The sequence below is a fragment of the Sitophilus oryzae genome, unplaced genomic scaffold, assembly GCF_002938485.1.
Source record: "Sitophilus oryzae breed Bouriz unplaced genomic scaffold, Soryzae_2.0 scaffold_170_pilon_pilon, whole genome shotgun sequence".
Classification (NCBI taxonomy): domain Eukaryota; kingdom Metazoa; phylum Arthropoda; class Insecta; order Coleoptera; family Curculionidae; genus Sitophilus; species Sitophilus oryzae.
In genome coordinates, this window is record NW_022146402.1 from 715497 (window position 1) to 733654 (window position 18158).

The 18158-nt window shown below is 32.5% G+C and overlaps 1 protein-coding gene across 1 annotated transcript; it reads left to right on the forward strand.

Moving 5' to 3' along the window:
* The first annotated feature begins 1129 nt into the window (after positions 1 to 1129).
* LOC115881247 (protein king tubby) lies at positions 1130 to 13318 on the forward strand. The gene is made up of 8 exons (XM_030898665.1): positions 1130 to 1299; positions 1373 to 1496; positions 2259 to 2348; positions 2412 to 2572; positions 4610 to 4828; positions 8815 to 9039; positions 10298 to 10486; positions 12745 to 13318. Exons 1-8 carry the CDS (start codon positions 1267 to 1269, stop codon positions 12916 to 12918), a joined length of 1215 nt encoding a protein of 404 aa, XP_030754525.1. The 5' UTR covers positions 1130 to 1266; the 3' UTR covers positions 12919 to 13318.
* The last annotated feature ends 4840 nt before the right edge of the window (positions 13319 to 18158 follow it).

The following is an 18158-nucleotide window of genomic DNA, read 5'->3' on the forward strand; positions in this document are numbered from 1 at the left end:
AAGGGCTATACGCTATAATGGATATTTAGAGTTACCAGATAGGTCATCATGAAAAAGAGTACCTACATCGGGTAGTTTTGGTGAGGCATCACGCCAAACTCAAAAAAAATCATACGAAACACTTGGGTCCTTACTAGTAAATTTGATTAGCTATAACATAACAGTATTTATTAGCTATAAAATACAGAACAACAAGTAGGTACTACAAAGTAAAACAAAAACTAGACTAATTATTATGGTATTTTGCATTACCACGAATTTTACCCAAAAAAGCTCTTTGACCTTTGCAATGCTTTGAAAAATCGACACAACTGGTGTCTTTAAAATTAAACTGTACCATTAAAACACTTTTAATGGAAGACAGTAAAAAGCGATTTCGTTCATCGGTCCATTGCGCTCTCATCACAGGCTCTCATGAAACTAAAAATTCTTTATAAATTAGCATTGTGTGCAGGTATCGCATAAAAAAAGGTCATATTTTTGAGAAAACGTGGTTGCCTATTCTAAAGTTTATGAGAGTAAAAATAAAGAATAATTCATAGCTCAGTTTAAAAAAGAGAACATTTTAACGAATTTTAAAAAAAGTAAGAGTACAGAAATGTGTACCCTTGAAAAGAGAACATGTACTCTTAAAAGAGTACGGATGGTAATCCTATGGATATGATATTGACATTTGATAATCTGTGATTTGATAATACCGTATGATCGAATAAAAACGGCGTCAGCGATGGCTATGAAATGAAGATCGCTGTCATTTTATATGTAAAATTATATGGGAAATGTCATCGATCGTCATTTCCAAGCCAACTGGACGCCATTTTTTTTTCGATCGTACGGTATAAAGATAAATATCTATAATCTGTTCAGTAATAAGAGAATCTAACAAACGACATCGAAAAAATTACAGAAAAAATACTTTAATAAAAATCGCAGAGAGAAAATATTCAATGAAAACAACAGATGGACTGCTACTATCATGTCATTTCGCTGGACAGCCTATGTCAGTTTTTATTGACTCTCACAATAAGGAATTACGATACCGGAGCGTTACAGGAAATAACGCTCCAAAATAAAATAAAATGCGATACATCCCTACTGTCAAGGTTAACTATGGTCGATATTTGTCTATGGTCGCTGCGAAACAGTAAACAAAAATGTTTAAGTGAAACTGAGTCGGTTAAAATCGATTTATTGAATCTCCCAGAGTAACAACAAATCATTTATTACAAATACAAATTTAGAACAAGGGCATGAGCTGTCTGGAAGATGGATACAAGAACACAGAAATTAGAACAGCAGGTAAGTTTCCTTATTCACTGCTTTTCTCCTTTGATCAATGGAAGACTAGGTGTAAACTGAATATCCTTTTTAGAGACATATTTTAGAACAGAATATGAGACGCAAAAGGCTTACATCAGGTATGGTTCAAGCATCAGATGCACGAAACAATTCTGGGAGAAGCCGAGGTAGTAGTAGTACCAGTTCTGAACTGCATTGTAAGTACCTACTTTGCTAGGGGTAACAAAAGCCAACTAAAATTGAGACTCATTATATTGAGCCAAGTATTAATAATGTATTTTTGTTATTTATTTAGTGAACAAATAAATGCTTATGATACCTATTTACCAATTACAGAATTAGCCAGTGTTTCAAAATACCTATGAATCAATTTTTCTATTAGATATTCATTTCATATTAAGAGATTCTATTCATATCAAATAAACTTTTAGTCAAGTCTTAGTGATTAAGCTTGACCAGCACAGCTTTGCCCACTTTTACATATTTTCTTTTAGTCAAAATATTTTAGGAAACAAATATCAGCAGCAAAAATTGAGTATTAGTTTGAGATGTCTATTAATTTCACAATGAATTTTTTACTAGGTTATTTAAAAACGTCTAGTTAGTTTAAAAACATATCTAAATCACCTTATATTCTTGTGAGTAATTATAAAGGAATCATTAACAATAGTAATTGAAGGGTCCAAGGGAAATACTTGATAAGCGCCAATTTCTTAATTTTAAGATTTTACAATATTATAGTAGCTCTGACATAAACTCTGTAGGGCAATAAGTTGTTAAATCTTGTGATATATGCCTATTAAAAATATAGATTACACGGAAAGAACCTGATAACCACCAGGCGTCCAGTGCTCTCTTGTAAAATTACTAAATGATGCTTATCATGTTTTGAACCCTTCAATTGAACCCCTTCACCCCTGAACCCTTCAATTTTTATACTATTTTTTTTATTCTTCTAGGCTATGATGGACCATTGCAATATGCAATGAACCAAGATAACAATCCAGATCAAATTATTACCCTTAAATCTAGTATTGATAGCATTGATGGTAGGCTTGTACTCTAATTTTATACTTTTTTACTTCATTATTAATGATTTTTTAATTATTTAGGTAATCTGGAGTCTGATTTAATGATGAACAATGTGGCAGGTAATGACTTACTTGATATTGAAGATGAAGAATCATCACCTGTAACTGCAACGAATGATATTGATAATCAGCCTGATGATATGAATGCCAATAGTGAATTTTCAGGTTCAGAGGGTAGCAAAGTAAGTTACCTACAGTTTATACCAAACCAAATAAACTTTTAATCACGTGATTAAGCTTGACCGGCACAGTGTTGCCCACTTTTATATATTTTCTTTTAATCAAAATATTTTAGGAAACAAAAATAAATTAATTACAAATATATAAACAGTTATTATTTACATGAACAAAACTCATCTTAATAGCACTTAAGGGACATAAAGGGCCATTACTACCGTTTTCCCGTTCCAAATGTTCTAATAAAGTTGCGAACAGTTTTTTTGCGGCTATTAAGCTATGTTGTACACTTCACACTAAAAGATGTTCTAAAAAGAACAATGCTAGTAAACATTTTTAAGCTTAAAGTATCACAACACTATTTATTTAAACCTAAAACTCATACAAAACTAAAGTGTCAAAATATATGACAATGTCAGGAAATAAATAAATAAACGGCAACTTGACATTTTTTGCAGCAGAGCTACCACCTGAATCCCCAGAGCGAAATTTAAATTCCAGTTAGTCAGTCCAGCGCCGAATATGTCCATGTTTGGCAACAATGAATTTAAAAATCGCGCCTTCGATTACGTAACTAAAAGTTTTAATTGTTATCAAATATACTAATATAACATTAATTTATGCACACTTGTTGAGAGAATGATGGCAATTATTAATTCAGGGAAAGGTAAACTAATATTTAAAAAAATCAATATACATGGTAATTTACATATATTCAGTAGCTGGCATATCAGTTATCACTGATATGCCAGCACTGACGGGCGGATACAGGAATTTTTTTTAGGGGGGGGGGCAAATAAAAAGTAATGTAGAATATGCCTTTTTACATCAATTTTTAACTCAATATCCTAATATTTAACACAAATTATAGATTTTAGGGGGGGGGGGCAGAGCCTTAAGGCCCCCCCTCTGTATCCGCCACTGAGCACTGATATGGTATACTTTTCTTCAGTAGTAGTTTATTTTATTTTACTAAAGAAAAAAAATTGCAACAGGAAATTAATATATTTAAAATTTTAATGGCAAATGATTAACTTCAAAATACATATTATGAAAAAAAGTATATAAAACTTAAATAATCTAATCGAGTTATTATATTAAAAAAACGGTATATGTTAATAGAAAACAAACAAGGGTGTATGTTAAACAAAACACCACATACAAAAAACCTATAAAAAAATTCACAGCTCTCGCACCTTACGCAAGCATCATATGTATTGAAAATACCTGACACATTTAAGTTTTCATTTGTTCCTATGCAATGTGAGTTAGTCTCTCCCAATATAACAAATTAATTACGTGCTATACTATGTTTATGTTTATTTACATCTTTTCCAATATAACAAATAAATAATGATTTTTATTAACAATGTAAAGTGACCTTCAGATGCGATAGCGATCCGATACAAATATTGTTGTATTCTGCAATAATAAATTCCTATTTTTGTTTTTGCTCGGATTTTTGAGTATTTTAGTATCTATACTTATATCAAGGCTTTTATATACATATTGTTAACTGGACGGTTACTTATTGGGGAACAGAATGGCAACATGTAACTGTGACATTTTTCTGCGTTCGATATACAACTTTTACTTTGTTTATTTTCTGAATTTTCTGATTTCTTTTGTGACACTAACGAATATACAGGGTAAGTCTTAAATAACTGCAAATATTTTGAGGATATAAGTTAAATATTTCTCAATAAAAGAAACATATTTTCTCTTTACCGGTTTTCAAATCAAATAAGTCCAAAATAACCGAGTAATTTTACTTTTTATGGGTTTAGACTTTTGACAGTTTAAAAAATTCTCATGAAATTTCCTACAAAATGATTTTTTGTTATCGCCCAAAGCACGCTTGATCCTATCGTTTTATCGTTGTCGATATGTCTAAATCATATACGATGTCGCACAAAATTTTAACATGTAAGACAATATTAGTCCGAGAAGTTTTATTGCGTATTTTATCATTATCTACCATTTTCAAATAAATCTTTGGGATATCTCTAATTGTTATTAAGCCTACTCTAATTTATTTACAGGCGGTATTTGCCGGTAGTTTAGAGATAGAAGGCGACATACCAAACGACGACATTGCTTCGTTCGTACTGGAACCCGCACAACCGAAAGTTCTCTTTCGATGTCGTATAGCGAGAGACAGAAGGGGAGTGGACAGAGGTTTATTTCCGACTTATTTTTTGCAATTGGAAAGGCCGAGAGGTAGGAAAGCTTTATTGCTGGCGGCTCGCAAGCGGAAGAAGGTATGTATATACAGCGCATGCCGAAAATTTTAAAACTTTTTTCAATAATTGAAGAACAAAAAAATCGTTTCGAATTTTTTAGCACACCGTGTATAATACTTCGTTTCTAATAAGTGAATATCCCTGTATCTTTAAATAAAAGATTTAAAGAAGGAGTCTATTACTATTTTGTGTTACTTGCATTACAAACGGAATCGACACCATAACATCCCATTTTTGACAGTTCTGTTTGAAACTATTTGACGTTTCAGTTGACATTGTGGATTTTTTGGTCTTTTTTGGGTTTATTTTATGTTATTTCTTGTTTATTCTATATTTGGTTTCATGTAAAGTGTACAAATTTTGAAAAACATTGTATCAGTGTGTCAGTGTCATTACAGTGAGGTTATTGTGAATCTTAGAAAGATGCTTCTAATATAGTTACAGTAGACTCTCGATTATCCGACTCACCATTTTCCGATCGCTGGATTACGCTTAATTTTCATCCATCCGTTATCCAACGATGATACAATATTAATTTTATTAGTTGAAGTTAAAGACTTCAATTGGTTAGAAAATTTCGCAGTTTTTAAATTTATTGCATTTTCATGCCTCCGTTCATCGGATATACGATTTGCTTGTGATTGGTGTCAATTTACATTTTCGTTTCCATAACGATTTCGCTGTTTTACATACAGTCTCGTTTATAGTCTAAGAGAGCTAGCAACGTTTTCGAGAGAGAATTTTAAGAAAGCTGATTCTTTAATATCTTTTGCTATGCTCTCCTGAACAGAGTGCGGACCGTCTGGCTACCGGTAGACGTTACGTTTACTACTGCGCATCATATCTGTATTCAAGATCTGTTCACTACTGCGCATCACAAATTCGTCCTCTATTTCAGGAACTAAGGAAGCTAGGACAAACATTTGTGCAGCATATTTAGTTTCATAAAAAAGTAGCAAAGTAATGTGAAAATCGCATTATTGTATCTCTACTCATAAACGAGTAATCCCATAAAACACACCGAAATGGGATACCCTGTACAGATGTGATGCGCAGTAGTGAACCGCAGTAGTCTACCGGTAGCCAGACGATCCGCACCACGGCATATAAATCACACGGCAGGCTAACTCTCTTTGGCGGGAACGCTACGCGCATACCGTCGCGCACGCCGCCATTAGGGTTTCCATCAACAGAAAGTAACCAGTGTCGTAGTTTCTTTCATCGACTGCGCACACTTTCGGCTGATTCGAGTCAGTAGCGTTCGGATTAATTTAATTTGTTTATTTCTTGAGTTATATTTTATAGTTGTTGTTTTATTTTTGTTTATTGTGTTATATATTTGGTTTTTCTAGTTTATTTTCGTTTCTTGTGTTATATAATTTATTTTTGTTTTTCTGAACATTTTTAAATCGTTAATTTTTACGTGTTTTTAAAATGCCTGGGCGAAGTTGTGCAGCAAAAAACTGCCCGAGTAGAGGACTAAACTGCAATAAAAGTTTCTTTCTGTTTCCTAGAGATCCGATTAGGTATGTATATACATATGTGATTAATTATTTTAACATATTTTAGTTAAAAAAACAGTAGTATACATATTAGGACATTCAGCTAAATAGAAAGATCTAATTAAAAATATACAAGTTCAGCATCTATATTAAATGTTAACAAACTTATATATAGGATGAGTCTTAAATAAGTGCAAATATTTTCAGGGCTGGCAGATCTCGATAAAAGAAACATATTTTCTCCTTACTTTTTCAGATAAATCCAAAATAACCGAGTTATTTAAGTTTAAAAAAAAATTTTTTTTTAAATGTTGAGTTGAGAGCCACCGAATTTTTCTGTATTTGCATCCCTTTTAGTGCCGCAACCATAGAGTAAAGCCGTAACTATGGTAATATCAGAGATTAAGAAATTATACCGTGGGAAAATTTGCGGTGAACAGGCAGTTCTAAAAAGTTTTCGAAAAATATACAGGGAAGTTAAAAGAAAATGCACGATTTTCAATATCTTTTTTTAGCGAAAAAAAACTCATAAACGTGTTCCTGGGGTCGAAATATACCACCCCTGAAAATATTTGCACTTATTCAAGACTCACCCTATATGTATATAAAATATTAGCAAGATTAAAATGTTAAATATTTAGTAAAATTTAATGTTGTATCTAGACATTCAACATTAAATTTAAAAATAATTATATTATTAATTTAAATAAAATTATAAAAATAAATAAAATGAGTATATCGAAAATAACAATAGATTAGTAACAAGTTAACAATACATTTTTAGGGCAAGAACATGGGCAATTGCAGCTAACGGAGAAGACTTGATTGAAGATATAAATAAGGCCCACAAGTACAGGTTGTGTTCTGTTCACTTTGAATTTAAAATGTTTACCAATTCACTTTGTAACCGTATACAATACAATACGGTACCTACTTTGTTTCCTGCCATGAAAAAAATAGAAGTTTCTCAAAAAAATTGTGGATTTATTAATTTGTGAAATTTGAATATTAATAAAATTTGCTACGCCCATTGATGGGCATAATTTGTACGTAGCCTCTTTATATTGTTCAATAAATATTTTATTGGTATTTTTTTAATTCTTGTTTGTAACTCCTGGCATGTTTTTGTTAGTTGCATGTTTTTTAATTTTAATTGTCTATTCTCTACAGTGAAATATTTAATTGATTTTTTCATTTTTACTTTTCAAGAAGTATGCGCGGTTAACGATTCATTTGTTTGGACAAAAGTATTGTAAATAAAATTCAGTTTCAGTCAATTACGGTATTTTTTTAATACGACCCTGTCGTGTTTTCTGAGAAATTTTTTAATACGTTTTAATCCGGCCCTGACTAGGAAACCATAATGGCGCCGACAAGGTCAAATTTTATAGAAATTTTAAACAATGGAATCTGAGTAGAGTTGGCGTGCCGATTGTTTTATGTGCCGTGATCCGCACTTTGGTCAGCAGAGCACAGGAGAGCATAGCAAAAGATATATTAAAGAACCAGCTTTCTTAAAATTCTCGTTTTCCCGACGTTACTAGCTCTTGTTCTATTATATTTTTATTAATGTCAGGTTAAATTTGCAAAAAAAGTGTCAAAACGTCCGTTATCGTACGATCTTTCTCCGTTGACGGGCTGGAGTAAAAAAATTACAGATGTAAAGTGGCACGAAAACGCTATGACCAATCAGAGCGCCGTCGGATCATCGTATCAATGGATAAAGCTTGATTTTCATGCATCCGTTGTCCGACGATACGTTGATACGATATTAATTTCATTGGTTGTATTTAAAGGCTTCGATTGGTTAACCGTTTCTAACCAATCGAAGTCTTTAAATTCAACCAATAAAGCTTAAAGCTTGATTTTCATGCATCCGTTGTCCGACGATACGTTGATACGATATTAATTTTATTGGTAGAAGTTAAACACTTTGATTGGTTAGAAAATAACGCAGTTTTTAAATTTATTGCATTTTCATGCCTCCGTTTATCGGATATACGTTGGTGTCATTTTATATTTAATATATAATAATTAATAAAAAAACAGAATTAAAAAATTCTGTATTATCCGAGCCGCCAATTCTCCAAGCTAGGGTACAATCCACATTAGCTCAGATAATCGAGAGTCTACTGAATTTCTATGACGTGTGATATGGTTTTGGTTAGGTTAGGTTTTGATGATAAATCGAAATTTAAGTCAATCATATTAATACTCCAATTCGCGTTAGCGAGAGTTTTGTTGATATGCTAGTTTATTAGGTTTATTGATATGCTTAGCTTAGGCTTCCTATTTAAAGCCCTTTATAGTAGTTCGTGAAAATAATGTTAAATTTAAATTGATAATAATCAGATATCCACATGTTTGAAACGTCGTGTCGTTATAAAGATTTAATAGAAACAGTGCTAAATGATTTTCCTATGAAAACAAAAATGTCGTTTCAAAGAGTTAGTTATTATCACAAATATCTTCTGGTTTATATAAAAAAAATTGTATTTTTAGAGTGCTACTAGTCATTACGTCATTAGTGCAGATCCAACGGATCTGTCCAGGCGCGGCACAGGAATTGTGGGCAAGCTACGGAGCAATGCTTTAGGCACTCGTTTCCAAGCTTGGGCCGGAAAAAGCAACGGGAATACTAAACCTGAGTCTGGAGACGAGTCTGACAGTCATATTAAAGAGGAATTGGCTGCAGTTTTATATGATGCCAACGTTCTAGGTTTTAAGGTAAGTAATAATAATTGTTTTAATTTTAAACAATACATATTTAATTATAAATTAGCAGTTTTGCATTTTTTCAAATTTTGTTTTATTGAAGAATGTTATATTTTGAAATTTTTATTTAATTTTAATGAAAAAAATAGGCTAATCAGTAACGTTGTCTCTATGTATGCTTTTAATGATTTATCAATGTCTCATCTACAGTATACAGTTTGGTTTCGAACGTTTGGTCTTACAACAGCAAACTAAAACACTAATTTACTACAATACATAGAAACACTTCACATGCGTTTCGCTAACCACCAGAAGATGTTTTAATTAACAGCAGAAGTTTTAAATATTTTTTTAAACTAACTTTAGTCATATCATTAAACTAGTTTTAGTGATCTGCTGATGAGGCTAATGCGTTTGGAGAGACGCGCATCTTGTGTTAAAAGGTAAAGTGTTTTGGTGTAGTGTGTTCAACGAGTGTTTTATTTTGCTGTTCATCTACAGTGATGATTGATCGGCGCCAAAACTCGAATTTACTCTACCTATAATGCCCAACAGAGTGTTGAAAATGTACATTTGAATACATTTTTTATCCCAAATGATCAAACGCTGCATCTAACGAGCAGACAGTTTTCTATTGCTCAAATCTTGATTGAGTACACGAGAAACACATTCTTTAGACTTTATCATTTATTTCTGCTATCTGTCTTACTTTAATTCGGCTGTTATATAGAACCATTTGGTGTAGTTAACATAAAATATCTTCCATTAATTTAAATATCTGATGCTATACAAGCGTCATAAAACTACAAAGAATGAACTACAAAACATTTTTTTTTAGTAGACTCGAATCCACATGTTGTAAATGACTTAATATGTGGCTTCCAACTTTTTTTTGATTTGCGTAGGTGTATTTTCTCTCAAAACAACTATTTGATGACTGCTGGATTCTCGATTTTCTCCATTTTCATCATAACCTTTACATCGACTCTATTAAGCGAGTGTCAAATAGCTATATAGCTTCGAAAATGGCTAAAATTCAAATGATGCGCAAACAAATTGCACAGATTTTGTTGCATGAGTTGTCCTATAACATTGTGATGTCAGAAATTTTTCATACTACCCTATTTTCACCTTGTAGTGTGTTCAACTAGTATTTTCATAACCTAACCAACCTACCTTCTACCTTGCTAGTTTCGTGAGGCTTGTGTACCTTAAGATATTGTTGAATTACTACAGAAAATTTTAACATTGCGATGACGTGTACCCTTAGGGTCCACGTCGTATGACGGTTTTAGTTCCTGCATTGGGCGACGGTAGGAGGGCAGGCCCGGACGAGCCCTTGGTGGAGGCGTGGCGTTCTGGACGAACCGATCGTCTCGTTTTATTAAGAAATAAAACTCCGGTATGGAACGACGATACTCAGTCTTATGTATTAAATTTCCATGGACGAGTTACACAGGTAATATATTTTATTAATTTTAAAGTCTGTTAAGAAAATTTAAGATCATTTAGAACAAAAAGAACAAATAGGTATTCAGAACACATTTTCCTTTTATCTGGGCGTATTTATATTGCAGAGTTACACTACATACTGCAATTTGCAGATTAAAGGTTGATTCTCATATACCTTCCGTTTCCATGCCATATCCGTTCCATATTTTTTTATTGTATTGACGCTATACGTAAGCTTCCGTTCCGTATCAGTTCCATACTTTTTATTGTACAATTTATATCATTACGAAAGTTTTATTTTAAAAAATTGTATCTTGTACTGAAAAAGGTAATACATTTAATTAAGAGGTGAAAGAATGAATAAATATATAGTATATCTATTCTATTAGTGACTCTCTGGTATCCGTGCTTTGTAGTGCTGACAAAATCGGTAGTATTTATTTGACTTGTAATATGTAAGTAACTCTTTTTGTTTCTTATTTTTGATTATACATAGTGAACTTATTATGTAACTGCTAGAGTTTAGTCTACGCAACAAATTTTCTTTTTTTCTATTATTTTTTATTAATTTTTACAAATATTATTCCCACGCACAAGCACTCAAGCTTATGCGGAATAATTTTGAATATATGTTTATAAGTTATTATAATAATTGTACATATTTATAAATAAATGAAATGAAATAAATACAATAAATAAAAACATTGTTGCATATTTTTCATTTTTTTAAAAAAAAGTTAATATAAAGATGATACATACAAAAAAAAATATCAGCAAAATTTTAACAAAGCTGGTACAAATTAAGAACTTGACAACGCTGTTTCCGATACGCTTCAGTCCGTCCGTCAAAAAATGTATGGACTTAAAGGATATGGAACGGAAGAGAAACGGAACGGATAGTGTGCATTGTCCTGTTCATTACATGATATAATATTTTACGTAAACGGAAGCGAGCTGATATGGATGGTATAGTGAGAATCAACCTTTAAACGGCAAATCAGTAGCTACATATACAGGGTGCTCCAGAAATAAGTGCAGATATTTTAAGGGGTGGTAGATCTAGCCAAAAGAAACATCTTTTTCTTTACTTTGATTTTTAAATGGCACCCTCGCTATTTTTTTACTTTATTCGATAGAAAATGACATTCTGAATAGAATGACATATCATATGTGAACTTTTGACATTCTCGCTTATTAAAAAATCGTATTTTAAGTTTCAATCTAGAGTGCCGTGGCTATGTTAAAAACACTAATTCTTAATCAAGGAGCCTTGAAAAAATAGATTTGATCGTCTAATGTTTTTAGTGTCTCGTCCTGGCTGTTAAAAGATGGCCAAATCGTATTTTTAATCATATCTCAATTTTTTCAAATGGAACGAGGGTGGCTCGTTAGCATATTTAGAAAAAGCATTTTTTACGAATAATTTGATACCACACACTTGGTATTTCGAGTCAAATTTTCGTTATGAACCGCAAGTTATAATTTGAAATAAGCCATATGCGAGAATGTCAAAAGTAGACATATAATATGTCATTCTATTCAGAGTGAACTATCGAGTAAAGTAAAAACTTATCGAGGGTGTCATTTAAAAATCAAAAGTTGTAGTCATTTCCGGTGAAACCGGAAGTGATCAAAAACATTTGAATACGCCAATCAATCCTAATTTATGTCATATACTAACATACCAAATCTCGTTTTTTTAACTCAACAAATAAAAAAGTTATAGGGGTGAGCAGCTTTTGAGTCGCACCCGGTATATAAAAATAGATGCAGTTTTTCTTAAATTACTTAAAATCGGCTTGTCCAAAATTGTTCAAATTTGACCTTTAAAAAACCTATTTACGATTTAGCTGTAAAATTAATAGTGGAGCCAATATTTGCACGGTTCAAAATTTGCACAATTTCTCTCGTCCTCCAGTATATTTGCAATCTCTAAGGACAATAGAATGTGAGTATATACATTTTTTTCTATATAATCCAAAAATAGCTGAAAACCGTATAGGCTACTGCTGCTATTTAGACTAAAAAATAAAGAATAACTTTATAAAATGTAAAAAAAAATGTTGATTCAACATTCTCGTTTATTGTACTTATACGTGCTTTTAAAAGAGAATGTTCGAGAACATTCACGAACGTTCCTTCGTCACGTAATGGGAACATCCTCTCTAATAAAACACTAGCTAACAATAGAACACTTTTTTTCGTTGGTTCAAGAATAAGGTTCATGTAGTCGATCGGATATTCAAATAACCGTTATATTTTCAGGCATCCGTGAAGAATTTTCAAATAGTTCACGACAGCGATCCCGAATACGTGGTCATGCAATTTGGCCGTATCGCTGACGATGCCTTTACCATGGACTACCGTTATCCTCTGTGTGCCCTTCAAGCGTTTGCAATTGCACTGAGTAGTTTCGATGGCAAACTGGCTTGCGAATAATGATAATTTTTGTGATAATTTCTTAAATTATTTTAGTTAGTTTATTAACAAACCAACGCTCTTTTAAAAATTTTAGTACAAATTAATGATTAGATTATTTTAAATCTATCATTTCGTGAGATCTGATTTAAAAAATCTCTCTTTTAAGTATGTAATTAGTTTTGTATATGTTTTCAGTATTATTTTTATGCATTTTAAGGTTGTCAATCAAAATCAGTATTTGTCACTAGTACATAAAATAATCAAAATACTTGCACTTTGGCTTGCAACTGTCACATTTTGTATATGAACTTAAAGTCGGCGTTATACAAGGTAAAACTTTAAATGTGTAAGTTCGTATTTTAACGTTTGTAACGTAAGATTGAATAACGAATTATTTTTAAAATAAAGTGTTTTACTTTGAAATTGTTTTTATTTATCTCTGAATTGTTTTGGTAAGTATTCGAACAGTTATATTTAAAAAATACTTATTTTGGCTGATTAAAACAGCAAAATTTTATTATAAAATATCATGCGATCTAAAAAAACAACACCGGAGACGGCTGGAGAGCTTAGTGTTAATTATTGACAAGTTTTATGTCAATTTTTAGTCAACGCGACGTCTCGAGATTGACCTCACCAAACACAAGTTTACAAATTCGGGTCAACTTTTGGACCCGAGCAGATGAGAACGATTCTTAACTAGTGATGGGCAAAACTGTTATTTTTAGATAACAGTTGAAACTGTTATAGTTATTTATAAAAAACAGCTTAAAATAACAGGTTTCTTTATTTTACTGCTAAATATCTGAAAGAGTATGAGGCGGTCACCGCCAGGCGTATTAACGCAGTTGCAAGTTGCAACAATGACGTGCTCGGTGGTAGTATTTCCAGGGTGTCAAAACATTTTTAAATATCGATTGTTATCTAAAATACCTCTCTAAAAACGGTGGTTGTTTACAAATAAGCGCTGTTTACAAATTCCGATATTAGTCGAGTAAAAACGATATAAAAATGTGTCAAAATATTTTTTGGAGGTATAACTACATGCTATCTATACAGGATAATCAGTTAGGGCTGTGTGCATGTGAAATCACTAATTACGACCTTTTTGGAGGGGTCAGAAATTTTTTATCCCGGAAAATGTCAAAAATCTTTCATAAATGTATAACCATGTTTTTTTACCTTTCCTATGCGATAACTCCTAAACTAATCAACTTATTCACATACCCTTTTTTTTAATCGATTGGGAACACATAGGCGGTGATAGCTGAGGTAATTAAAGTTCCATAATGAGGGTATTTTTTTTTGGAAAATGGATTAAACTTCAAACATTAACTTTATTGTATCATGGTTTTCGGTAAGCGAGAAACTTTTTTATTTGAAGGAATTTTTACATAGTATCTGCGTATGAAATAAAGAAAAAATATTGAAAAAGTTTTTAAAACATGTTAAAACCTTCTATTACTAATAGTTTTATAGTTATCCTAAATTAGATATATAGAATAGGCCGCGCGCGAGACCGATCGGCGCTCGGGCCTATATAACCGCCCCGAGAGTAGATTTTATTTAGTGGCACGGCGGACGCGAAGTTCCTTAAGCCTATTTCTGATTATGTGCATTGTACCTGCAGTTTGAAATTTAGTAAATTCTGTACGTTATAAATTATTTAGTTATGGACTGTTTAATTTGCAGAAAAACTATAAACGAAAATGATAAGTTTTTTATTAAAAATCCTACTATACGAGACCTAAAAACTATCATAAATGCTGCGGAAAAAAAGCAAGATGTCTATGTATTTATTAAAGTTTATAACCGCTTATGACCATCAAAAATCGTACATTTCTATTATTATTTATTAAAGTTTATTTTTATTAAGGTCGACTCTGACGACTCGTGTACTTGTACAAACATTTGATAGTGGGATATACTTGCCATGATGGTGTGAGTGGTTCCTCGTGCAATTATTTGTCACTCGCCGCGTAGCGTGAGCGTCAAGCTTGTTACAAAAAAATGTTGTTTACAAAAATAGTATACTTGCCAAGTACACGAGTCGTCAGAATCCGACTTTATATACTTTATTTTGTACGGAAAGCTTTCTGGATATTATGACGATTTATTTGCATATGATGCTAAATACCACAACGTTTGTTTATATAAATAATCCCAAATAAATCAAGGCTAAATTAACAACATTTTTAATTAAGAAAGCATACTATACATTGGATGAATTTTTCAGTGACTTTTTTTTTGGCATTTTTTGTAATATCTCTTCCCGCTTTTATTTTTTGTGAAAAAAATGTTGTGCTGTTTTCTTGGGTGCTTTTTTTTAAATAATTATAGTTTTTGTGTTATAGATAGCATTTATAGCATATGTCACATGTAGGTAGTTTAATTTCTAATTCTATGTTAAAATTACTTTTAGTAAAGTTTTACGCATTTTAATTGAAAGTATATTTATTTTTAGTAAATATTTATTTAATATTAAATGCGATATACATACCTATGCATATATTTTTATTCAACTGTAGTCATATAATGTAAGTATTATTGGTTTTTAGGCTTCAGTTAATTCAATTTTAACAATGTCCCATGCTTAATTAGGCTTTGTAACAATACTTATAGTTATAGTTAGAGATTCTTCATTAAAATCTATAACTTTGGATAGAAAAGTATCTAAAAAAAAGATTCGAAGAAGAGAAAAATCTAAAAAAGAATCTAGCATGGCAAGTAGTAAGTAATCCAGCATGACAAGTAAAGTAACTTTTTTAAACTGGACTGATTTTAACAACACTTTAGTTGACAACGAAATTTTTGTTTTCAAAATATTATACTTGCCATTTATAAACAATCCACCTACCGAAGATTTATTAGCTCAAACTTTAAAACAAAATATTTATAGAACAGCACACTTGGTCATTTATACAAAAGCTCTCGCGAATTTCTGACCCCGCCAAAAAGGTCGTAATTAGTCATTTCACATGCACAAAGCTCTAACCGATCATTTCATAACGAGTTTTTGTGGTTATACCTTAAAAATTTTTTTTTCGAGAAGGAAGCGACTTTTCTCAGTGATTTTACTCCACTATATAAAAAAAGCCAAAATTCCGCCACTCGTCTATACCTATACATTCCGATCTACCTACGCCCTGCCCCTCGATCCGCGTAGGTCCTGAATTGCGTAACAGTGTACAGGGTGCATCTGACTCGACGGGCGAGAAGCTCTTAGTTATGATTTTACCATTTACGGTCAAAAAATAGCAATATAAGAAAATGTGTAGTATATTCTTCATAAGTAAACCAACTACACACTAGAGTTCGAATTCATTTTACAGTTAAACTAGCGTGTACCCGCGACTTCGTTCGCGTCGAATTAATAATTTCTAATGGTGATGATAAAGCAAAACAAGAATTTCCATTGACATACAAACTGGATAAAATTTTCTCACATTTGCCAAAAATAAGCTTTAAACGTCGAGCAGTTTAAGCAGAATCGTGGTTAATCAATTACTCAACTTTTTGGAACACCCTGTATGATTTTTTAAAAAATTTCAAAATATGTAAAAGAACAAAATAAATTATGCGTGTCCAGGCGTTTTCCCGAAAGACTAACCGTTTTTTAAATAACAAATATTGTAATATTTGAGGGGCGTTTTCACCCTGTTGGAATTTGAGATTCGAGAAACCCTTCCTTATCGAACCTCAACCCCACAGTCAATCCGTTTGACAAAAATCAGCTTTAAACGTCAAGCAGTTTAAGGAGAATAGTGATTTCTCGATGGTCATATTTTATGAAACACCCTGTATATATTTTTAAAAAATCTTAAAATATGTAAAACAACATAATAAAATATACGTGTTTTAAGAGTTTTCCGAAAAACTCACCGGTTTTTAAATAAAAAATATTCTAATATTTGAGGGTAGTTTCACCCCCTTAGAATTCGAGTTTCGAAAAAACCCTTTTTATCGAACCTCTACACCCTAAAGTAAATCCGTTTTCCAAAAATCAGCTTTTTACGTCACGGGTTTTAAGCAGGATCGTGATTAATCAATGACCAGATTTTTAAAAACACCCTGTATACATTTTTAAAAAATCTTAAAATATTATTCTGAAAATTTTTCAGAATAAATAAATACCTAAATATTGAAACTTAATAAGTAAGTACTGAAACATACAGCGCCATAATATCTCGACCTCCGCCCGTTATGCTCGTAACAGGTTGAAAAACAATGTATCTAAAACAACTGATGCGTTATTCTCCAATCTGTTTCGAACCTCCATCGACAATCGACCAATGCAGTAGCGTTCCTTTCCCGCTCCGATTATCTCGACCGCCGCCTTGTTATGCTCGTAACAGGTTGAAAAATAACGTATCTAAAATGACTGCTTCTCCAACCCGTTGCGAGCCTCCATCGACAATGGACCGATGCAGCAGCGTTCCTTTCCCACTCCTGTTATCTCGGCCGCCAGGCGTTATGCCCGCAACTGTTTCAAATAACGTGCTTCTTTTATATCCTATTATTTTTAAGCTGTTGTAAGCCCGATACGACCATCAACGGCATCGACCGAAGCAGCTACGTTCGCCGTAGCGCATTCCCCACTCCGTTGTCTCGCCGCCTGTATCGATGGTTGACGAAATAACATGTTTTCCATCCATACTAGTTGTTTTTTGGAATTGCTTCGAGCAGCATAAAATTTCGTAGCGGTGCAGAGCGCCGACTTCGTTTTTCGTTTCACGAGCGGCCGATCTCTACGTGTTGTTATTTTATATCTGTTATTTTTTAGAAGTAGTAACGGTTGCGTTATGTTATTTATAAATAATTGTTATAAAATAACAGATAGTTAAATAACAACCCATCACTATTCTTAACGTTATTTGTTGCCTTGAACTCAAATCTTCAATCCGTTTGTCAAGATTGGCTCTAGTTTTCGTGTTCGCGCATGGCAGTACCACTGCGATCTTATAACGGGTAGTTGACGCACGGTCAGTTGACGACGTTGCATTCAACAACATTTGGATTTGTATTATGATTGTGCTGCGGAACGTGTGAAAATGCAGAGAGAACGTTGCAAAGTCGATTCAAAGCCTCAATCGCGAAGGACCGACTTTCCAGTACATAACCAAGTTGTTTCCAAAACTGTCATACGCAAAAATCAAAGAAGGAATATTTGTCGGACCTGATATTCGAAAACTAATATCTGACACAACGTTTACAAAATGTTTAACGCTTGATGAGGCAGCAGCATGGGCATCATTTCA

Bases quoted from the DNA above. Each gene is read 5' to 3' on its own strand.
- LOC115881247 (XM_030898665.1), top strand. From the start codon at position 1,267: ATGGATACAAGAACACAGAAATTAGAACAGCAG. The intron at 2,573-4,609 runs GTAAGTTACCTA...ATTTATTTACAG, and splicing joins CAGGTTCAGAGGGTAGCAAA to GCGGTATTTGCCGGTAGTTT. The intron at 4,829-8,814 runs GTATGTATATAC...TTGTATTTTTAG, and splicing joins CGGCTCGCAAGCGGAAGAAG to AGTGCTACTAGTCATTACGT.